The sequence below is a fragment of the Callorhinus ursinus genome, unplaced genomic scaffold (genome assembly GCF_003265705.2).
Source record: "Callorhinus ursinus isolate GAN/ISIS: 27379988/994484 unplaced genomic scaffold, GSC_fseal_2.0 scaffold17, whole genome shotgun sequence".
In the NCBI taxonomy this organism is placed as follows: Eukaryota; Metazoa; Chordata; class Mammalia; order Carnivora; family Otariidae; genus Callorhinus; species Callorhinus ursinus.
Window position 1 is genome coordinate 3,238,411 of NW_027397079.1, and position 25,413 is coordinate 3,263,823.

Sequence of the window (25,413 nt, forward strand, 5' to 3'; positions counted from 1 at the left end):
GGGTGCCCAGTGAGGCTTTTTTTTTCTTTTTAAGGAGGCAGCCTGACTAGCTCCTTCTTTTACTTTGCAGGCATCAGCTGAAATAATTTTGGAACCAGGGATGGTCTCTTGGGTGGTCCTCTCAGTCATGTAAATGTAGGGTGGGGCCTCCCGCATCCTCTGGGGAAGAAGCCAGCTTTTGTTTTGATGGGAGGATCCTTCCCAATAGCCTGTAGTTCATCCAGGGGAGGGGGAGTGATTTTGCGCAAAGAAGCATCTTTGTGGGGGGCGGGGAGGGTAAATTCCCAGCCCGGTGCAGGAGAGCCCATTCTAGGGTGATGTGCTGAGGAACTCGGACTTTGCTGCTCCAAGTCAGCCCCCCAAAGCAAATCACGGAGGCGAGCCAGCCAGGGCTGAAGCATTTGTGGGGAGAGTTGATTCAGCAGGGACGGTGGCTGAGATCTGGGCCTTTTAGGACCCTGAAGAGAGAACTGATTACTTGGGGACCAAAGGTTGGTACCAGGACATTAAGTGGGAAGAGGTGGGCATGCAACCTCTGGGCATGCTCAGAGCATCGCAGCCAGGGAGGAAGGTGGGACTGGTCTTTGACTGTCCCTCCATGAAAGAGTCACCAGGTGGCTTGAAGCCTCAGATGTCCTGGGGACAGACTTTCAGCTCTGCCCACCCCAGGTGTTGCAGAAGCAAGAAAGCTCCTGTTCCAAATGTGGAGACCCACGCTTCATTTCCCGGATATTGCAAGGGATAGCTGAGAATCCCTCAGAGGGAGATTCTGGATTTTATGCTGATAAAGAGCAGGAAGGTGTTTCTGAAAATCCCTCCTAGAGGGAGGAAAGTGGGCACATTACTATCATGCCTTTGTGAAACAGACCATGGGTTTGATTAATTATCTGATTAATTAATTATGCATTTACTATTTTTCCATCTTTGTAAATGTCATTGAAGGGTAAAAGAATAAGCCACCAGAAAAAGCCCTTTCTGGCATAGGTTTATTTTGAGCGGATTGTGAGAAACAGCAGACACAAGAGAAGGTCTGAAATCAGAGTAGCAGTTAGCCTTTTGTAAGGGAAATGGAAGGTAATGTCCATTCTTAAGGGTGTTTCCTCTCTGAACCAGGACGAGGAGAAAGGCTAAATCGCGGGAGACCCTGATCCTCTGATCTCAGAGAAGGTACCAGCTGAAATCAGCATCTCCATCCTACCCCTCCTTCCCCTTACTCTTCCTGCTAACCTCCCCACAAGAGCCTGCCCTCTCCACACACATTTTTGCTTCTGTCTTTATAGTTAAGGACAGCATTTAGGAAGGAGTCTAGGGCACATGGGGACTTACTCCTTCTCCCTGGGTATCTCTGTGAACATATGAGGTATACATGTTAACAAATTCATGTTTGTTTTCTTCTTGTTAATCTGTTTTTAATTACTGGACGTCTCAGCCAAGAATTGAGAGTTAAAGGGAAAATGACAGTCTAGCCGTTGGCCTTGGTTCGCATGAGAAGCTCTCGATCTGTCAGCCTGTCCCTATCTGGGGGGCACAGCACAACTCATCACTGGTCCTCAGCTTACCACACACCGAGTCCAACCCTTCATTAGCTCCTGTAAGGCCAGGTTCAAACTCAGTTATCCTTCTTGAAAACAAAGGAAGAGACTTCTGCCTTTCCTCTGTCTATGAGTATATATTTGGAAAACTTGGATTAATACTTGCTTTGTCTCTCTGAAATGAATGCTAATTTTTTAAAGGCCACTTGCCAGCCTCACGACCCAGGACACATGTTTTTCAAGGTGCTGGGAGCCATCCCTTTGGAATGTATCAACCACAAGCTGGTGTTTCTATAGTGTGCATGGGGCGGTCCTCTGAGCCAAGGTACGAAACCGCCCACCTCCTTTCATAAGGATGTGAGAAGTGTCGTTTTCCTTTACACAAATCCAATTAACTGACACAGATGAACTACCTAACTATCCAACTACAAATTAACTTAGGATGAACTATGTCACAATAAATGGTGTTGCCAAGTCCTCTTGAGCACTGGTTATGGTCTGTCCCAAGAACGTGTATGTAATGGCTTATATCTTGTTATATAAAAAGGAGTTTTTTCCTGTCTTTGCAAACTCTTAGCAGAATGCACATCACATTCTGGTTTAATGTTTGTTTAATAACACCTTTATTTTCCTTCTGTTTTACCTTTGTGGAGAGAGTTTCTGGGTTTTTATTTTTAAGATTTTATTTATTCATTTGACAGAGAGCACAAGCAAGGGGAGCAGCAGAGGGAGAGAGAGAAGCAGACTCATTGCTGAGCAGGGAGCCTGATGTGGGCCTCGATCCCAGGACCCCGGGATCATGACCCGGGCTAAAGGCAGATGCTTCACCAATGGAGCCATCCAGTCGCCCCAGAAGGTTGTGTTTTTAATTCTATTTCCCCAACACACTTGCCAGGACTCCCTTTTCCTCTGTCCCCTGGTACAACCCCTCCTGCATAACACACTGGGGATGATGCTTGAACAGTACAAGTTTGGCTGTATCACGACTCTACATAAAGACTTTGGTGGACCCGGACCACAGCTGGCCAGTTCTCGAATCCCAGGAGCCAGCCCCCACTCACCTCCCGCACCCACTATGCCTCAGCACACTGGCCACGTCGTTCTTCCTTGAAATTCATGAGCTCATTCACACTGTAGGGCTTTCCACGGGCTACTCCCATTCTCTGAAATGTTCCTTTCTTCTGGTCTTTGCTAGTCTAGGTACTTGGGTCACGTTTACATGTCAACTTCTCAGAAAGTCTTTTCTGGGTCACCGAAGTGGTAGTCATTCAGTGACCCTGTCGTGTATTAAATTGTCTGAATCTCTGTTTACAACACTTCCTTCTCTATCTCCCGGAGCCGCCATATTTACATGTGGTTGTGTCTCACCTGGGACAGACAGCCCTGAGAGAAGGGCTTGATAAGCCAAGCACTCAGTATACTGCTTTACATACAGTAGGCACTCAATAAATACTGGCTGAACGAAGTATTAAAAGCACTTAGCCTGACGCCTGGCCCATAATTCATATTTAATAGACAGTAACTATTACAAGCATTAACATGATATAACGAAGGATATGTTTCAGAATGAAGATAAATTATTTGTGAAAAAGTCATAATAACAAGTTAAATAATCAATTCTCAAAAAATAAGTTTATACTTTTACACATATGTTAACTGTAATGTAAGCCTGGATTGAAACAGGTAGAATAAGCTTGGATTTAATTAAAAATAATAGTCATTTACAATGGGCACCAAGAAGAATGAAGGAAATGAGATGTTTATTTTAATTTTTTTAATCTAAATTATTTCCTGATCTGGACCTCCTATTCAGAAATTTAGTTTTCAGTTAATGATGTTAATTTTTATAAATGGATAATGGAGCTGTGTTTCCATGAAATGTTTAGAAAGGCAGCAAAAATACTTGTGTAGAGCTGACTGATAAATGGGGAATAATAAATGCAAAGCGAAAAATTACTATTTTTTAATGAGCCACATTAAAAACTAACAAAAAAGTACATACAAACTACAGTTGATTATAAAAGCTGCCATAATATGAAAAACTACAAATGACAAAGCATAAGTTTTTATATAAAAAATTAATTAGTGCTATGATAACACTGTGCAAACATTGGCCTGCACGTTAAATCTGCAGCCCTCCTGGGTGAGAGTTGCTCATTTTCTTCTTCTTCTTGATGATTCCAAATTAACCTGCCACGTTTGTGGGTAAAAGGACTTCTGCTTAGACCCTTAGGTCATCTACTGAATAGAGCTTTACTCTCCCTCTTTTTAAAAAAAGTATATTTTTTTAATTTATTCATTTGAGAGAGAGCACAAGCAAGGGCAGAGGGAGAGGGAGAAGCAGACTCCCTGCGAAGCAGGGAGCCCGATGTGGGACTTGAACCCAGGACCCCGGGATCCTGACCTGAGCCCAAGGCAGATGCTTAACCATCTGGGCCACCCAGGCGCCCCTAATCTCCCCTTTTCACTCATGCCTATAGCCCAAGGAATGGGTGACACTGGCGGGTCTTGTTCTCCATGGTGACCCTCATCCCCAAACTTGGTGCTGTGACCATGAACACTTTGGGAGTGCAACCCCACATCTGTGCGATGAAATGCCTATTTCCAGAAAAGGACAGCCTGATGTGGTATTTAATCAAAGGCGTCTTTTCATGCAGTAATATCCAGACTGACAGGATTATTATTTTATTTTGTTTTTTCCTATGCAAGAATGTTATGTTATGGTAGAGCTTTTTCAAATCTCAGCCCAAGAATTCACAAATGCAAAAATAGCACGTTAAGTAAGAACATGTTTGCATTACCCCAAACTCAGTATAACTGCTAAGAGAAAACAAAACAAAAAAAATAGGGGTGGGGCTGCATTTTCATTGGTTCATTTATTCACTCATTCAAAATCCTTATCCAGTGCCTGCTCTGTGCTGAGATTTGGACCACATCAGTAGAGAAGTCGGTTAGGGCCCCTCCCCTTGCAGAGCTTGGTTACTGTGGGAGGAGTTGGTAGTAAGAGAAGTAAAGTAGAAGTTGTAATATGCTGGGGAACTAGTACATGGGAGAGCCGGGTGAAGAACAGCAGGAGTATTGAGAGAGGGGCTCGGATGCAATTTTAAATAGGTTGGAAGATCCCCCGCTGATGATGACGTCAGAGCAGAGATGGTGAAGGGGCTGCTCACACAGGCACCTAAAGACCCTGAACCCCAGTGGGCTGAGCACCTTCCCGGAGCTGCATGGAGATCTGGACGGGGGTTGGTTGGGGAAGAGGTGGGGAGAGGCCAGAAGCAATGGGGCCAGAAAGAATTTCAGCAGGTAAGGGGAGGTGGAGGCAGCTGTCGGGGACTCAGGGCTTGATGCTGAGTCCTTGCAGGGTTCTGAGCACAGCAGTGGGACATGGAACTTACACTGTATAGGCTTAGTGCAGCTGCTGTGCTCAGGGTGGACAGGGCAGGGTGGGGAGGGGGGCCAGAAGAGGCAGTGAGACCAGTTAGGAGGTAAGAGATAGATGGGGTGGGGAGTGCACCGGCAGGCATCTAACTCCCAGCATAGCTTACAGTCAGGTCCCTGGAGGGTTTGGTATGAACTGCATGCAGAACAGGAGAGATGGACTGGACGCAGAAGCCAGGGTTTCCCCCAGGAAGCCTCACACTCCTGCTCAAAAGTAAAATACAAATCACTGAAAGCTGGTCCAGGTTCGAGCCTAGCGGAAACTGACACTCAAGGAAACAGACAGGGGTCTCTAAGAGGAGTAATAAGGGATAGGGTGTGTGATGGAAACCATGCAGGTTCCAGTTAGGGAACGTGGGGGTGGGGGTAGTTCTCATGTGCACCAGGCTCCAGAACCCCTGGGACCCAGGAAGGAACGTTCCTGGTACAGGAGGACCACGTGTTAATGAATCACCGCTTTTGGGCAAGATGAACTCTCACTGTGCATGCTGCAGCCGTAGTCAATGGAAACACACTTATTAGTGTGCACTCGTATTCTCCACGTGGCCACTAGGACACCTTCATGTTCTGAGTTATTTGTTTATTCTTAATCTCCTGATTACAGAATGGAGTACACGTGTGCATATACAAATTCTACTGAAATCCAGATTTTCAGCAGGAATGTGAGCTCTGCAAAACAGGGATTGTTGGTTTCATTCTCTCAATCATACCCAACTGTTAGAACAGTTCCTGGCATATTACAGACACTCAGTGATGCTGCCTGATTGGTTGACTGAATTAATGAATTAATAAACAACATGTATATAGTTTTTTATGTATTTAGGATTAGACTTCTCAGCATTATAGTATTAGATTTGCTTTGTCTGTAAGAGGTTATTTATTTTTTGATGAGTTTACAAACCAATTACAGTGATCAACTAGACATAAATTACCTTTTCCCCTTGGACGTCATAAAAGCATACTTGCAACTTTAATGTGTACATGGGTGAGATACTGGAGTTTCTATCTCACCCTCAAATTTATTGAACCAATGAGCCTAATGTAAATATTAAAACACTAACTGATTGATTTTGCTTTTAATGGTCTCCAACAGGAATTGACAAACTATGGCCTGAGGTCCAAATCTGGCCCAACACCTGTTTTGGTAGGGCTGGCAAGCTAAGAATGGTTTTTACATCTTTAAATGGTTGAAAAATATCAAAAGAAAAATACTATTTCATGACATGTGAAATTCCAAATTGTGCTCATGAAGTTCAAGTGTTTGTGAATATAATTTTATGGGAACACGGCCATGACCATTCATTTATGTACTGTCTTGGCCACTTTCACATCAAAACAGCAGGGCTGAATAATTGTAGCATGGGCTATCTGTGACCTGCAAAGCCTGAAATACTTGCTATCTCCCTCTTTCCAGAGAATGTTTGCTGGCCCCTGGTACAGACAACAATCATGTAATAACTCTTTGCATTCATATGGCCTTTTCCTTACCCTTCTATTAATCATTAAGAAAGTAACAGGCTTTATCTCATTAATCCTCATGTTCTTGAGTTAAGAAAACTGATTTAAATTCTTTATGAATTCAACTCTTCATGCACATGATAAGGTTATCATCTTTCTGAAAGGTTCTCTTTTAGGTTCAACCCTTGTCACGAATAGGGAAATCTTCTTAAGGGTCATAGACTTCGTGTTTCATAGGATAAACACTAACCAGCAGTCAGAATTCTGTTACATGTCCATTAGTGCATAAGTGGCTGAAAAAGGTTTAGAAAATACACAGAAAGAGAAACCTTAATTCATCTGTCTGTCCAAGCCTGGACTCTAAATTAAAGAAAGTGCATCTATTCCACAAAGTGCCACCTAATTAAGTCTCAACATACTTCCTTTAATTTCTGAAAATGTCAAAGTCCTTCAGTAATTGGAGACATGGAGCCTGCTGAGACCTACCCCCTTCAAAGAAAGGAGCTAATGATTTGCTCAAGTGCATAGGAAAAGAAATCTCTCTCCCTCTGTATTTCAAAAGCAATACACAGTGTTGGAGCAATACATAGGAGATAAAAAAACAGGGGCCTTGACCTAAGTCTCACATCTTATATGAAAATTATTTCACAACAGATCACAGCTTTCCATCTAAAAGGTAAAATTCTAAAAGTTTTAGAAAATCTTCAGGATTTAGGGCAGGGCAAGGAGTCTGTAGTTAGACATGGAAACAAAAATATGATCCATAAAAGCAAACATTGATAAATTACACATCATCACAGTTAAAACCTTTCCTCTGAAAGATTTTGTTAAGAGACTGAATAGAAGAGTTACATACTGGGAGAAAAAGTTTGAAAGCCATATATCTGACAAAGGACTAGTATCTAAAATATATAAAGAATGCTCAAGATGGAAAAAGAAATAATCCAACTAAAAATGGACAAAAGCCATAAGAAACATTTCACTGAAGAGAATATACAGATGATAAATAAGCACATAAAAAGATGTTCACAATCATTAGCCATTAGGAAATTGCACAATCCCTATGAGCACAGCCAATAATATGATATATCATTATGTTTACATGTATACCCATGGACAACATAAATGCTGGTGAGGATGCAGAGAAGCCGTTCATTTATGCATCGTTGGTGGAAACACAAAATGGTTTAGCTACTTTGGAAAATCATTTGGCCATTAAAATCTAAACATTCAATTACCATTCAACCCAGAAATTAGACTTCTGGGCATTTATCCCTGAGAAATGAAAAGTTATGTTCACACAAAAACCTGTACATGAATGTTTATAGCAGCTGTATTCATAATAGTCCCAAACTAGAAATAACCCAGATATTCTTCAAAGGGTGAGTGATTAAACAAGCTAGTACATCCATTCTGTGGAGTACTATTCAGCAATATAAAGAAATAAATTGTGGATATAGGCAACAAGCAGGATGAGTCTCCCCAGAAATATGCTGAGTGAGAAATCCATCAAGAGATGGCATACTCTGTGACTCCTTGCATAGAACATTCTTGAAATTACAAAGTTATGCCAATGGAGAATAGACTGATGGTTGTGCGGTTTAAGATGGAGTGGCTGCTGGAGGTAAACTGGTGTGGGTATTCAGGTGCAACCTGAGGTGATGAATGGTCTGTATATTGAGAGTATTGATGCCAATACCCCGGCTGTGATACATACTCTCACTTTGTAAGGTGTTGTCATTGGGGGAAACTGTGTGAGGGATCCATAGGATCTCTCTGTTTTATTTCTTACAAGTGCATACGAATTTACAATGACTTCTGAAGAAAAATTTTAATGTAAAAAATATAAAATTATATATATATAAATTATAGCAAATTATATATATAAATTATAGCATTCATTCGAATTACATATAATGAATATAAGCTATTTCACTTATAAAATTATCTGTGCTATATAAAAGTATGTGTATACACATATTTCAATTGAAAGGGATTAAAATATTTTTGACTCAACCCAAAAATCATGTATTTCTCAATGTTCCTTTATGACAGAAAGCAATATGGGTTTTATGATTGTAAATTCTTGGTAAATATTGGCAAATTTGAAGACGGACCCTATACAATGTCATTTTTGCCCATTCCTGGGGACAATGACAATTTCTCTTGGGGAAAAAAAAAATATTAAACCAAAAAAAAAGTCCTTTTCCAGTGAACACAATTACTACTTACCCAAGAGGCTCTATCAGTGCTGTTACTATGAGCCAGAGGGGAAGAATAACCAATCAAAGGACAAAGATTCCTTGGACAGACACGTTAAAACCTCTGAAAGCATGGAAGATTGTAGGCTGTCAGTGAAAACACAGGTGTTAAAACAAATGTGTAGAGAGGATGAGTGACATTATGAGAAAATATTAAATGCCCTTGATGATGTGCCACTCAAGAGTTCTGTGTCACAATATTTCAAAAGTGGAAAATTTGCCTTATGATCTTCATACTTAATGCATGCTGAATAGCTATGAAGATATGTCAAATGTATATCCACTGAACACAAGTATAAATTGAATTGTACAATTAAAAAAACTTAATATGCAACAGAAATAAACCAATCGCCTTGCTTTTGCACAAAGAGGAATGTGTATTTCATTAAAGCCAAACCCAGTCTGAATTCCACAAAAATGTTTCATGCTAACTTAAATGAAAATATAATAATTTAAGAAGTGCTATTGATACGGCAACTAATAAACTAAGCAATGGCTCCTCCACCCCATAGGTTTTCATTTTTAATTCAGGTGTCACTCACTTACCCTTTTCCACTGCTTAATCAAGTCTTATAGTTGGATTCTGATTCTCCTATAGGTATTTTATACTATTGGATATTTGTTTTAAACTGATTTGTTTAAATTGTTTTAAATTAACTTTTTAATTTAGCTCAGAGAGGCTCATAATCAATCACTGGGAAGGGAATATTACTGGTATAGGATAAATGTCCAATGTAGGCAATATCTACAAATCAAATTATTTTTCTAATTCTTGAAGACAGATGTTCCAACATCTCTTCTTAGTCATGAAACTATATTTTTGAACTTTGGATGTCATGTAGTTGTAAAACTTAGACCATGCAAAGAAATGTACGTTGAAACTTTTTAATAAAAAGACCTAAAAATATAACAGATTAATAGTGTTCGCAATAATACTTGACTCACTTGTCCTAATTAAGTTCCTAGGACTGCATGGTGAAGCAAGCAAACTTCCTCTTGAGTAGGGGATTGTGTGTTCTCAGAGACAATTACACTAATTAGCACATTTTCTTCCATCATGCCAAATACAGAAACCTATGAGAAACCAAGTATGTTTGTCCTTTGAGGCTTAGAAATATTATCCTAAAGTTATTTTTAAAACACCTTATGTCTAATAGTAACACAAATACTTTAATTTCGAATGTCCCTTACAATCCTGGCTGTGTTTTGCATCCTCATAACACTGAAGGATCCTTTACTCAGTGAATTGTAGCAATTTTAGTTTCTTTATATCTGAAGTCAAAACCAAATTTAAAACCTCGACCCTCACCCTCCAAAGAGCCTTTTCTAAATATCTACTCACAAAAGTCATCATGACTAACTGATTATCAGCTTTCCAACTGGTATGAAAAATAAACATCTGTGTATTAACAAAAAACAGATTGGAGAAGAGGAAATCATTACCATCAGGTTTTTCATTAAAAGTTTTGCAAATTCACCTATTGTGTATTGATTACAAAGGCATGATGAATAATTTCAATATGTTATAGAAACCTCAGCTGGTTGCAGCACTGCAAAGATCTGGTATCATATCATTAACATGATAAAGTGATATTTATTTCTTTACTGTTGTTTCCTGTTTTGAAGTCAAAAGTACATTATCTATATGCTTTCTTGCCAAACACGAGTCAGGAAAATCTTCCTGCTGTCAGTTTGAATTGAGCGGTGTGAAGCAGGAGGCCAAAGCGAGGGAAAAATCTAATTTGAGAACTGCAGACTACACCATTTATCACGTAATACTTCCCTGGAGTCTATTTCTAGAACTGAGAATAGATAATAGCACTTCCTTATATTTGGAGAAAACTGGTAAGTCAAAGTGCTTTTATCTTCTGTACCTTTGAGTATAGTCCGCATCGAAACTGTGCTGTGGTAGACACAGTATTATGTCCTAATTTAACCTAATTACCATGGAAATTATTGCTAACGGGTTTGACTTACATGCTAAAGTTTACATCACTGGTAAGGATGGGGCCAAGCCCTTGGTCAGACGCTCTTATGTACGGAAAACCACTCCTCTGCGTTGCCTATTCTAAAAATTATACAAGTGTGCATGTGCGTGTGTGGTACGTGTGTGTATGTGGTGTGTGTGTGTGGTGTGTGTATGTGTTTGTGTATACGGTGTGTGTGTATGTATGTTATGTGTGTGTACATTTGAGGTCATGCAGTTTGTCACAGTTCGAATCAGTCTAAATAAGCTTAAGTGATATATACATAATTTTTATATATAAATATATATAATCAAGACTATATATTTATATAAAAGAAATGATATATGTACATATTTTCCCCCTTATGCTCAGCGATAGGACTGTTAGCATCTGGAGAGCCTATATAGTCTTTTTAATAATGTAAGTGCTGCCAAGTACATTACTCCGATCCACACCACAAATGTGTTTCCAACAGCTTCGGTGAGGATGTGAGCTCTCTGGGGAGGTATACTTTAAGTTACTTTAAAATGGAATTTGACACATGTTCTGAGTGGATCTGGGACCATTCTAAAGACTATGAATGTCTGAGCAAAAATATTTTTTTAAAAATAATTTGTTTAGGAAATTCAATCTCACCAGAACCAACAACTAAGAAAGTAAGAAATAAGCAGAAAATGCAGATATATATACAGGAAAGAAGAGAAAAAGGCAAAATACTATGTGTTAAATGTGAAGCAGAAAGTAAACGCAGTACTTAGTGCAAAATATCTATGACCTCTGAGTACCAGGCTCTCAGTAACAACCAGAAAGTTATAAAAATAATTTGTAGTGAATATTATGAAGAGGAAGTACAAAAATCAGTTAAAATGGATTCTTACTTATACTTCAGATTCAGAGAATCTCCTAAAAGGAGTTGCATTTCAGTGCAGTTTGTAAAATGAAGAGCATGTGGTGGGGCAGGTAGTCTCAGCCAAGGGAGCAGCCAAGTGAAGTTCTGAACGTAAGAGTAAAGAATCTGATGGAAAGCAGGAGTGGAAGCAGTGAGCGAGAATGGAGAGGTAGACAGAAGCTGGACATTGACCAACTCGAGGTCATGTGATAGATCTCAAGAGTTTATTCTGATGTGGGCAAGAAACTAGAGTAGGTTTCAAGCAGGTGCTCAGTTGATCAGATTCGCTCTCTGACAAGGTGGCTCTTCTCACATAAAGTTCATCACAATCGCCCTGCTCTGAATGGCCCTGTGGACCAGAGTCTGGGCCGGAGGAGACCCGGCTGCCGCAGTGGTGTATGTGATGAGGGTCCCGTGCAGATCACTGGCAGATCGACTGTGGTGATGGGACTGGTGTTCTAGGGGAAGAAGTGAAACAAGATGAAACCCCGAAGTGGAAAATGGCAGTCCTATGTATTATTTTAAATTGTGATTTGAGCACTTCCATACTAGAGGTAAGGAGCTGGGGAGATTGAAGGATGAAAACAAGGAAAGAGAGAAGTCAACACAGAGCGAAGTCCCCACAGCAGCTGTGTAGTTAGGAGGATCCCTGCTTGCGAGAAGGGGCTGATAGTCTGGGGAACAGAAGTGAGGAAAGAGCCATTTGCATTAGTCTGTATGTCTGTTGAAAGGAAGTAGAAGGGCATCCTTCTGATGGCTTTGTCTTTGCCGAGGTATGACTCGAGGTCATCTACTAGGGAAAGAGGATATGACAAGTTTGATGATTTGAGGAAAGTGGTGAAGAATGAAAATGGTGAATGGGGACAAGAGCTCACCAGAGAGTAAATTACCATAGCTGAGCCCCGGGCAGGTGGTGGCCAACATTTATAGTGGAAAAAGCTTCTGGCTTGTGTAGCTCTTGTCAGGAGCCCTCCCAGCCTGCGTGAGAATGGGGGCAGGCAACAATGGCAGAGAGCCCACAAGAGAAAGGGATCCAGCACATCATAAGAGATGTGATTCTACGGAAGGTGTTGCTCTGAAATGAAGCAGAGTCAGAATGAAGAAGGACCAGGAGGGAGAAAGCAACAGCCTCCATGCCCCAGTAAAACCAAAGAAATGAAGTAAAGGTGGGGAGGGGAGACGGGGGATGGAAAGACGTGAGAGTGGAAGAGAGGTCTGTTTGAACTGACCTTTTCAAGCGTTTTAGGTGAAGCATGAACAGTGCACATCATAAGAGGGGTTAGGGAAGTGCAGTAGAGAAGACCGAAGTGTAGAAGACAATTGCTGAGAATCTCAGAGCTGGACTGGTCATCCAAGGGAGGGGGAGGGCAGGATAGGGTTCACAGGAACCAGAGAGACACGGAGGGCTGCCACGGAACCGCATACGTGGTTCCGGTGGTGCCATAACCATATACTTTGTAGACGTTAATTGTCTGATTGCCTTTCCCCTACCACGCTTGATGACTGGGTCGATTCCTGCCTTCCACAGCACTGGGTCTCCAGTACTGATACATTCAGTATCAGAATGTATCTGATACATTGTATCAGAAACATAATAAGAAGGGGTCAAATATTTGTTGGTGAATAAATGCCAATCATACTTGAGTGAATAAAAGAATGTTTAAATTCTTACTGCCAAATTATTATAGTTATGATATGACATACACTTTGAGGCTAAGGGTCATCCTTATCTTGGACAGAGTGTGGTTAGATAGTTGAACTCAACAGCTATCATCAGAGTGATTTGCATTTTCAATGTTCTCATTACTGACTCAACTTATTTTTGAATGTCATGTTTTTAAAGACATTGTGAGAATTCAGTCTATTAAATCTGGGAGCATTTCCCCTTTCCTTAAAATAAGGTTGCACAAGTCTGTCTAATATATCATGTGTTGATTTAGAGTTTGAGATTCATGGGAAATTTTATGTCCAAGGTCTTAGAGAAGGGTCAGCACGCTGTGACTGCCCATGAAAATCACTATCGCCTGAGGTCTGATCAATGAACTTTGAGCATGGGTAGGATTTATATTAGCAGGAAAGCAGTTATAGATGACATTCCAGCTGATAGTTCTACAGAAAAATGTTGATATCTTTTTTTATTATCAAGCATCAAAGAGACATCCTCAAGAAAATGTAACCATCGTGCACTGTTGGTGGGGATATAAATTGGTGCAGCCACTGTGCGAAACAGTATGGAAGTTCCTCAAAAAATTAAAAAGTAGAATTATGTTGTGATCCAGCAATCTCACTACAGGGTATTAATCCAAAGAAAATTAAAATAGGATCTTGAATAAATATCTTCACCCCCATGTCCACTGCAGCACTGTGCACAGTAGCCAAAATATGGAAATAACCTACATGTCCATCAATAGATGAGTGGATAAAGAAGATATAATCCCATTGTATATGTATCTTTACATCTATCTATCTATCTATCTATATATAATGGAAAGTATTCACTCTTTAAAAAAGAAAATCCTGACATTTGTGACAACACAGTTGACATTGAGGGCATTATGTTAAGTAAGATATATCAGACAGAGAAAGAGAAATATTGTACAGTATCACATAGGTGGAATCTAAAAGAAACAAATTAATAGAATCAGAGAGTAGAAATGTAGTTACCATGTCTGGAGAATGCTGGAAATGTGGAGATGTTGGTCAAATGGTACAAACTTCTAGTTACAAAATAAATGAATTCTAGGAAACTAAAGCATGGTGATTATAGTGAAAAATACTGTATTGTAAACTTGGAAGTTGCACAGAGAGTAGATTTTACATGTTCTCACCACTAAAAAGAAACAGTGATTATGTGATGTGATGGAGGTGTTAGCAAAAGCTAAGATAGTAATCATTTTTCAAAATATAAATGTATCAAAATGCCAGGTTGTACACTTTAAACGTATACAATGCCATATTATATTTCAATAAAACTGGAGGGGAAAAAAAAAAGATGTATTCTCACAAACAGGAAAGATGTCATTTACATGTCCTGTTTCTCTCCTTTTCTTTTCTTACCAATCTTGTTGGTATCAGACACAACTAATTACAGCTAAAATCACAGCTTTCCACGAAATTACAGGATTTAGAGCTTCAGCTAAACTGGCATCTTACACTCAATCAATTCAGGACATATGCTTTGTACCTCTGTCATGAGCTAGGTGCTGGTAATCAAAGCTGAATAGAACTCTTTGACCTTGAGCTGTTCACAATCCATGTGTGTGAGTGGCGAACGATAAGAACTGATGGTCAGTTCTTCATCAGTCCCATGAGGAAAGTTCTGGGAGAGCAGAGAGGATCAGTGGTTCTAGCTGCACTTGATCTGTGCTGCCCTTCCCAGAAGCCTGGCCCATAAACCCAGGGTTCATGGCTGGGTCTCTCCCATAAAACAATCCCACTCTGTTCAGCACCTGGCCGCCCCAATGGACTCTCCCATTATAAACAACAAATGATTTTTTTTAAATTTTTTATTGTTATGTTAATCACCATATATTACATCATTTGTTTTGGTGTAGTGTTCCATGACTCATTGTTTGTTCATAACACCCAGTGCTCCATGCAGAACGTGCCCTCCTCAATACCCATCACCAGGCTAACCCATCCCCCTACCCTCCTCCCCTCTAGAACCCTCAGTTTGTTTTTCAGAGTCCATCATCTCTCCTGGTTCGTCTCCCCCTCTGACTTACTCCCCTTCATTCTTCCTCTCCTGCTATCTTCAACAAATGATTTTTTTAACATAAAAATATACCTATTAAATTATCTTTCAATAAAGCAAATTAGGAAGAGATGTCATGTAGCCACTAAGTTATAGCCGAGATTTATGAAGAAATCAATTTCTCCAAATCTGAGATGCCAAGTGGCTCCAGAGCTGTGTTCCCTAAGAAAGAAGAGCTGATAGTCTGGGCCACTGAAGGCTCCCTGGAAGTTTATTTAGCCCCCAGAGTAAAGGTCAGTTTTGTGTGCTGAACTCCATTTTCTTGCATTTTATGCGTGATTAAATGGTAATTAAGCTTTAATGAAAAGTGTTAGGCTGATTACAATTAGCATAATTGCACTAGTCAGCGCATGTTCTCATGTTTACATGCTGTGCTGAGCTGGTAGGACAATGGGCCTTTAATGGGGTTTGCATATCTTGTGAGCATCAACAACTCATTTCCTAGAGCAGAAAAGCTTGTCTTATGGTAAAGTGAAGTAAACACACACATAGGGAAGCCTGTGATCCATCCCCTACTCCATCAGTGGCCATTAAACACACGCAGACATGCAGAGTCGAGAATAAGCAATGATATTTCCATACCCTCAGTAAAATTATCTTAGAGCAGGGAAAAAATGATCATGTTTTAGTGAAATAACAAAATTTATCAGATGATAGATTGTGTTCATTTTAAAAATGGGTATTAAGCTTTATAAAATAAAAATGTTCTGCCTGGTTTCCAAATGGCATCAAGATATTAAGGAATCAAGGATAAATAAATGTCTAAATAATTATAAAACACAAATGGTCAACAAAGATGCCTAATTTTTATTTCATCTGTATAATGTGTTCTTTTTTTTCTTTAAATTTTTTATTGTTATGTTAATCACCATACATTACATCATTAGTTTTTGATGTAGTGTTCCATGATTCATTGTTTGTGCATAACACCCGGTGCTCCACGCAGAACGTGCCCTCTTTAATACCCATCACCAGGCTAACCCATCCCCCCACCCCCTCCCCTCTAGAACCCTCAGTTTGTTTTTCAGAGTCCATCGTCTCTCATAGTTCATCTCCCCCTCCGATTTACCCCCCTTCATTCTTCCCCTCCTGCTACCTTCTTTTTTTTTTTTCTTAACATATATTGCATTATTTGTTTCAGAGGTACAGATCTGTGATTCAACAGTCGTACACAATCCACAGTGCTCACTATAGCACATACCCTCCCCAATGTCTATCACCCAGCCACCCCATCCCTCCCACCCCCCCACCATGTGTTCTTGAATAGTCAAAACGAAGTATATATTGGCCACTAAACTTCCGATACTAAACATTATATGGAGATAATTTATCTCAACTGTCAACATTGGGTAAAAGCAAATCCAGAAGTGAAAGAATCTTGATATTAAAATTAGCATTTAAATATTTATTATTAAAATCTTCTATTAGAAGTTTTGAATGAACCTAAGTTATTGCAAAAGATATCATTATCTGTAGATGGCACAGTGTTTGTCATGCGATCAAAATCACCCTAATATTTTCAAGCATATTCAATTAGCAAATACATTTTAGCCACTAATTATATATCACATTGTAGAAATACCAACAGAGTCTGCCCTCCAAGAACGTAGTCTAGTAACTGCAAATAGAGTACTCACTGTAAGCCCTCTAATAGATGTATGGGTGTTGGATTTGGAGACTGTTAAGTGACAAATGACTCATTCTGCTAAAGCAACCTTAAAAGGTGGCTATGGCTACACTGGGTTTCATTAAACCAGCAGATAGGAAGGGGTATGTATGTAAGTATGTAAAATGAACATACACCATATTTGGGGCATACCGGAGAGGGTTGGTGTCCTGCTGCAGTGTAAGTTACAAGCAGTTTGACAGGATGGAAGGCAGTGGTTGTGGGTGATATGGAAAATGTGGATTAGGGCAAGTTTGCATAGAAGATTGTACAGCCTTTATTTTTGGCAATAGGGAGAATCAGAAATGTATCTTGCTGGGATGGGAAGACAGTGGAGACTTCTGGCCAGAAGTGAGATGTCATCTGAGTTGCCCCATTAGAGACTGATCCTGCTTCCTGTGCTCAGGTAAATTAATAAATGGTCAAGGGCAAGAGGGAGGAAACCAGTTCGTAAACCATGATGACTCAGCCCAATCCTAGATGACTTAGACTGAGGTGGTAGGAGTACAGGTTGAGAGAATTGGTTGGAATTGCTGTTTTGAATACGGACCCTACTGAAACTGCTGCTGGATAACATGTGTGGTGTGAGACAAAGAGATTTGTAAAAACAAAGGCTTTGCCCTGAGCAACTATCAGAAGGGAGTTGACATTTGCCATGACAGGAAGTACTTCAAGAACATCAGGCTTGGGAAAGGATTGGATGAGAAGTGCAGTTGAGTGTCATGGGTCAAGTTGCCTGCTCTGTATCTCCGCATCAAAGTGGACAGCAGTGCCAAGTAGGCAGTGGGTGCCCAGGGGAAAGGTTTTGGGAGGTTGGCTGATAAAACCTAAGAAGTGAATGTTGGTAGAGAAGAAACACATGATGTAACCCTGGTGACATCCAGCCTTTACAGGTTGGGGGAAGGAAGGGGAAAAGCAGCAAAGGAGGCTGGAATAGTGGAGCCACTAGACTCCGGAGGACTAAGAGAGAAAGGGAAGCCTGGTTGAAGAAGGTGTTTTGGGGACAGGGACACAGTCAAATAAAATTACAAAGTTCCAACTTGCTATGGAGTTATGTGCCTGCAGGGCACAGAAGCACTGATGTCCAAGTCTTATGCTTCAAATTTAGTTAAAATCTGATGATTCAAATGTCTCTAAGAAAACCAATGTCCAAATAAATATTTTCCCTCCAATAATTCAGTGACACCTATAATTCTTAGCTCACATATTATTGGCATACTATCAAGTTGAAATGGTTTACCAAGAAAACTCTAATTTATTTATTTATTTTTAAAAGATTTATTTATTTATTTGACAGAGAGAGACACAGTGAGAGAGGGAACACAAGCAGGGGGAGTGGGAGAGGGAGAAGCAGGCTCCCCTCAGAGCAGGGAGCCCGATGCGGGGCTCGATCCCAGGACCCTGGGATCATGACTGGAGCCGAAGGCAGACGCTTAACGACTGAGCCACTCAGGCGCCCCAAGAAAACTCTAATTTAATACTATTGAATAAACGGCACTTTTGCCTGGCAACAGTGGTTGTACTTGAAGTATCAATTACATGAGGAAGACATTCTGTTTCAGCTCCATCATTGAATTTTATTTTGAACTCATAATGTCATGCTAATACTTTAAATTTTAAGATTAGCTTGACTTATGAATGGTAAAACAATCTAATATACATAAAGTACCGTTTCTTTCTTCTTTTACTTTTTTTTTTTTTTTTTGCTGTCTCAAGATCATAGTCACAAATACATGGACTTTTCCTTCCTCTTCCTTACAGAAGAGGAGCAAGGTAGGGTCTTTTGGTCCGGAGGAATAGGCTCTTTTGTAGATTTTGAGGAGACTCGGGCCTTTGGCTTGGAAAGACTCCAGCTTGAATTAGTTTTCTTGGTGGAGCCTCCAGTGAGGAAAGGAAGGCTCTGGAACTGCAGAGATGGAAACTGGCACACTGGTCATGGGTGTAGGTAGGTTGACCAGTTGTCCCAGTTCACTGGGGCTGAAAGTGGTTCCTAGAACATGGGAGTGTCTGTTTTATAATCTGACTGAAGGGTTTCAGGAAACTTCTTTCCTAAAGTCAGACAAGTCCCGGACAAAATCTGACAAGTTAGTAACCCTAGACCTAAGAGTCAACTTTTCATCAAGTTCTTAGAGACACAGAGACTCATGTCCCAGTGCCCCACTCCTACTGGTGTCCTGGAAGTGGCAGACTTTGCCGTGTGGTTCATGGAGCATCTTGGCTGTGGAGACGGCAGGACAACTGTCTGTGTTCCAGCCTATGGTCCACAGAGCCCATGTGAGACAGATAAGTGTGGCTGCCACTAGCAGTGGCACCAAAACAGACCAGGACCATGTGGGGAGGCAGGAGTGGAGGTAACAGCCAAGAGCAGAGAGGACATATTCCTTCCCCACTCACCCTATGGAATAATCCTTGCTTCCCACACGCTCCAAAACAGGGAGGGAGCTCTGTGAAGTCAGCTGACATAGGGCTTCTCATCTACCTTAATGCATGGGAGCTTGAACTGGATATAATTTCACTTAGAAAAAGGAGAAATGGGATTTGTGTTAATAATGGAGTGAGTGGAACACACTCTTGACCATTTCATATGCTTACCAATGTTGGTTATAGAATTGTATTGTTCAGGATCCAACACAAAACATGTGGCACACTTCCAATAGGATTATTTGAGAGGGTTTCTTTAAAAGGTTAATCCCAGGTAGAAGCGTGGTTATAGGGAATTGGTTATAAGAACTGGAAAAGAACATGGATGGACATGGCTTCTTGAGAAAAAGCATTGAGCTCTGACTGAGGGACATAGCCAACCCGGGGAAACCAGCAGGGAGGGAACAGGGTGTATGGGAACCATGACCCCACTCTGCTCCCTGTATCCCTCATGTCCCGCCAGAGCTCCCCATTGGATGAATCCAAACAGCACAGAAGACCTAGTTCACGTCTAGCGTCAGAAAGTAGCTTTGAGAAATGGTAGAGAATAATCTAAAAAGGCAAAGGGAAAAAGTACAACACAGAATATAGAGTTTTAGAAATGCAAAAGTCCTTAGAAATTGGTGTAGTATCTTCATTTCACAAATAAAGCAATAAGGGCAGAGATAGAAGAAGGTCAGTCACAAATCTTTACAGGTTAAGATAGAAACCCACATTTCCTTACTCAGGGTCCAGAATAAACTTTTTTTTAAAAAATGATTTTATTTATTTATTTATGAGAGAGAGAGAGAGAGAGAGAGAGAGAGGTTTTGGGAGGTTGGCAGCATGAGAGAGGAGAGGGTCAGAGGGAGAAGCAGACTCCCCGCCGAGCAGGGAGCCCGATGTGGGACTCAATTCCAGGACTCTAGGATCATGACCTGAGCCGAAGGCAGTCGCTTAACCAACTGAGCCACCCAGGTGCCCAGGATAAACTTTTCTAAATTATGCCAAAGTTTTTATATCTTTCCCCCCCTTTTTATAGAGTTTTAAAGACAACCTTGCAGAAACCCATTCACAAAAGAGCCTCAGAGTCAGCAGTATATTTTTGCCCCTAACATGGAATTTTCCAAAGCATACCAGACTCACGGACTTATTAGCTAGAAATGGGGAGGGAAAGGTCTTGTGCAAGTTCTTGTCAAACCATATGAAATTGCCAATTGTCAAACATTTTTATCTACAAAGATGACAATTTCACATGGTTTGAACTAGAACATTTGGAATACTGAATTAAAAAAATAAGCTAAGCAAGTTTCATTTCTGTAGGAATTCTTATGCATATGTTCATGTTGATCACTTCCTAAACATCAAGGTATTAATCATATGAGGAGAATCAAAATATCTATGATTCTCAAATAAGTGTAATAAAGGGCCTTTAAAAAAAAACAAAGTAGGAAGTTGTCTTTTGAAGAGAGGGAAATCGTGAAGGAACATAGAAAAATGAGTGGTTTCTGGGTTCTGTAAGAATTTAAAAGAGGGAAAATTTTTAAAAGGACAGTAACAAAGCTATACACCCGTTACCCTACAATCCAGCAATCATGTTCCTTGGTATTTGCCCAAAAGAACTGAAAACTTACATCCACACAAAATCCTGCCAAGAATGTTTATAGCAGCTTTATTCACAGTTGCTAAAACCTGTAAGTAACCAAGATGCCCTTCAGTAGGTGAATGGATAAATAAACTGTGGTCCATTTGGACAATGAAATATTTTCCATCACTAAAAAGAAATGAGTTATCCATCGCTAAAAAGAGGTGAAAAGACAGGGAGGAACCTTAAATGCATACCACCGAGTAAAAGAAGCCAGTCTGAAAAAGCTACATACTAATGACTTCAGCTCTATGACATTCTGAGAAAAGCAGAACTCTGGAGACAGTAAGTGGATCTGTGATTGCCAGGGGTTGAGGGTACAGGGGAGGGGTGAATAGTCAAAACATAGAGGATTTTTAGGCAGTGAAACTACTTGTATGATACTATAATTGTGGACACGTCATTATACATTTTTCCAAACCCACAGGATGTCAACTGCCAAGAGTGGACCCCAATGTGAACTATGGCTCTGGGTGATGATGTCATGTCACCATCAATTATAGCAAATGCACCATCTGGTGGGGAAGCTGATAGTGGGGGATGCTGTGCGTGGGGGGGGAGGGCAGATGGGAAATTTCTATGCCTTCCTTTCAAATTTGCTGTGAACCTAAACCTGCTCTAAATACTAATCTATTAAAAATAAATAAATAAAGGCCAGGAAAGGATATAATAAGTAGAAGAGAGAAACAAACACAACCTCATAGTGTTGCCAACTTTTTTGTTTTGCCAAACAAGGACAGTAAATCAGGACATTTACCAGGACAGTAAATTTACCAGGATAGTAAATCACATATCTACTACCTACTCACCACCATTTCTGAAAATAAAAAGAGCAAAAATCTTGGAATAAAGGGATGTTTTCCCCCAAACCAAGTTAGCTGGAACAAACTCATCTCAAATATTTTTACCATAGACCAGTGAAAAATTTAGCACATGTTTGAAAATTACTGCGCTGGAAGCACAATGAAACCAGAGATAAAAATTTGTGCAGACGATGATCTCATTTTTATTAACAACCCTTTAAAGCATTAAACTGCGCTGAGTCCATTTTCTTATGTAAATCCTGAATATGGCTCATGTGCAAATTTCACTTGTTTTATGACCATGGCTGACCCTGCGCACCACTGAATTATATGACATCTCTATATGGTGCAATGTGAAGGGTACTCAGAGGATGAGCTCCCACAAAATGTCTCCACTCCTTCCTTCTCAGGAAACTGCTCATTAAAAAATGGGCCAGACAGCAAAGGTGGAACGTCTCCTTCAGGGGTTAAGAGCTCCAATGTGCAAATGAGGGGTCCTGTGGGGATTACTCCATCATGTGAACTACTTGAAACCTTGGCCCAAAGGAGGGGGAAATGCAGGGTATGTCTCTGCAGGGTAGCTGATGGTAGACACTCCGTGTGGCTGATTAGCAGCTCCATTGCACAAAGACTTCATAGCACAGAGTGGGGTAATTAGGGGGCCTGGCGATGGTGCAGGTTTGCGGGAAACTGGAGACAAACTTCACATTCAGGTAGAGACCCACATCTGTCTTGGTCCCACATTTTGCTAGTTAACTGAAGCCTTTAAAATTATACGTCTATGTTTTCATATAACCAAGGAGATGCATTATCTCACCCTACCTGATCACTGACAGCATGTCCGAAAATGAACCTTTCTCTTGATCTGCATTTTCTGAATGTCACATTATGCTCAAAAGAAATGACCTCCATGAAGGGAGAGGCCTAAGAACACACAAGTGCCCAGCAGACAAACGAGACCACAGCTGCCACCTACTTGAGAACTGAATGGAGAAGCCCGACTTGCTGATGAAGAAGTCACTGTCAAACTGCAGGGTGAGGGAGCTGAACGTGCTGTGGATGTCCTCGGGCAGCATGGAGCCGCTCCACTCCTTGAGCAGGATGTCGCTGTCCACCGGGCCGTCCCACACCTTCAGGATGTCATGGGCCATCTCTGTGTCGAACACGATGAAGTGCAGGCTGTGGGAGAGAGCACAGTTTGTACGCTTACTCACAAGAGGGCTCCCCACGCCACCAGAGCACACTGAGCACAAACGTGAATGCTCACGCCCTCCTGGAGTCCGTCCAAACCCCACCAAAACGTGCCTTGTGCTACCTGCCAAAGAGGGAGGAGGAGATCAAACCTCTGAGACACACCTTCCCTGGTGTGAGTGAGAATTACTGCTGTCTGTGCAGGATACAGAGCCTGCCGAGCTCTGTGCTGAGCTATGTATTTAGGGACCCAAACAATTCCTTTTGAGATTGCCGGTTCTTTCTATAATTCAAAGCTTTCTCAGGCTCCCAAACCAAAGGTGAGTTTGACATCACTTTGCTTTAAGCCAATCCAAGTCTGATTTTTATGTGGGTGTCCATGTGGTTCTCGAAGTGCGCCACTAGGTGGCAGCATGCGTGCCAAGAGAAACAGACTTGCAAAGGCGGTGTCCAGCACAAGGATCTGCTACCTGAACCCTCTGATCTTAGGCTGTGTTTCTTTCTATCAAGTTTATTTTCAGAAAGATACATTATTTGGAATACCAACACAAAGGCAGAAATGTGTCATATAAACTCCTTTCTTGGTAACATTTTAATAGACTTCTATCAGATTCAGAGACCCTTTCCAGAGTGAGGTAAACCTCTCTGTGTCTGGAAAGCTCGCTCTTAGGGGCAGAGGCGCGGCTGGGGTGTGGGGGACCTCGCAGATGTGCGGAAGAGCTCAGCTAACATGCCAGCCCAGACCAGCATTCCCTCACCGCCTTGCTTTCTAGTGTCTCCTCCACTGCTTATTGCACAAAATCATCAGGGAAATGATAAAAATCATAATAAATGGCATAAGAAAAACGGGACATGGATCCCGACAATATCTTCTGCACATACTATGTATTCAAAGAAAGTACCTATCTCACCTTGAAGAAAGTATGAGCTCTGCAGCCTATTTTTAAAACGTTTCCCAGGAAATTTTTTTCATACAGAAAAAAGTACGGGACGGGGCACTCTACCCCCCCCCCCCCCCACGCGCTTCGGATCTTTAAAAATAAAATCTTATAGATACAGCCTCACCACCCTCCCTTCCACTTATTCCTCTGTTCTTCCTCTCAATCCACGTTCTGAAATGTTCACGGATCGTGTTCCCATTTACATTTCTGTAATTTTCATTGACGTCTGCATATATATCCGCAGGCAATATATAGACCTAATTTGTACATTTAACACTACTTGCATAAGAGATGTCATTTTGGCATTGTCTGCGCTCCTACCATGTTCAAGTTGCTTTTTACATTCAGCATTACGTGAAAGCCCTCTCTCTATCCTCAAAAATGTAGGTCTTGTTGCTTCACTTTAAAAGCATAAAGTAAATGCTTTATTTTTCTAGTCCTCTACTATAAAGTAGTTTGCTTCTGCATTTTATTTTTTGTAGGTTTGTGTGTGTGTGTGTTTATTTATTTTTGTCGAAGTACAGTGGACACACAGCGTCACATTAGTTTTGGGCATACAACACAGTGATTCAACAAGTCTATACTTTATGCTGTGCTCCCCACAACAGTCGTCCCATTTGCACATCTTAGTCATGGTAATGGTGCTGCAGGAAGCAGACCTGTGGACTCACCCGGGGTCTTTCTAGGCTCAGAAAGGATCTGCAAGCTGTTCTGCCCAGCGACTGTAGTCTCACAATAATGGACACATACCCATGTTCTGTCACATCTTTACCAAAACCTGACATTATCTGACTCTAGGGGCTAGAAAATAGAACATCTGATGGTGGAGGAATAGTATCCTGTGCAAATTGCATTCCCTGATTTCTCATGAGGTAGAACATACTTTTGTGTCTCTAAGGTGTCCCTCCTTCCACCTCGTTCAGCATTTCAGCAAGTATGTATCGATCACCAGCTGTGTACCCAGCACTCTTCCAGAGATTTTGGATACATCAGAGAATGAACTGCAGAACCTGCCCTCAGGGCGCTGACGTGGTAATGGGAGGACCCAGGCGATAACCCGCAACCATTACTCCTCCCAGGACGGAGAGAGACTGTGTGTTAGTGGGTGGGAAATGCAAGTGGAGAAAGAAGAAGGAGAAGCAGAACCAGGGGCACTGGTTGTGCCATCCGGGGCAGGTGGGAAGGACTGAAGTCGTCAATGGGGTGGCTAGGTTAAGCCATGTTGTATGGCCAGGCTTGAGCAGAGGTTCACAGGAGGCAGGGAGGTCTGCCCTCTTGCATGTGAGGGATGCGTGAAGTCAAGCAAACATCATGGAGGATGTGCCTTCAGCTCTGGGGAACATCCAGGCACCCAGGGTAACCAGAGCAGAGAGAAGAACTAAGCAGTAAGAGCTCAGATGAGAGAAATAGTGGGCAGGGGGCTATGGGGAGACGGGGCACAACAGTTAGCACTTTAGAAACTGTTTTG

The 25,413-nt window shown here is 41.2% G+C and overlaps 1 protein-coding gene across 2 annotated transcripts in view; it reads right to left on the reverse strand.

Annotated features, from left to right (window-relative positions):
• CSMD1 (CUB and Sushi multiple domains 1) overlaps nt 1-25,413 on the reverse strand; it is a 2,052,675-nt gene that overhangs the window by 285,706 nt on the left and 1,741,556 nt on the right. For both annotated transcript variants that reach the window (XM_073902260.1, XM_073902259.1), the window contains one exon: nt 22,790-22,992. In XM_073902260.1, coding sequence (XP_073758361.1) covers nt 22,790-22,992 — 203 coding nt within the window. The remainder of the gene's footprint in view (nt 1-22,789; nt 22,993-25,413) is intronic.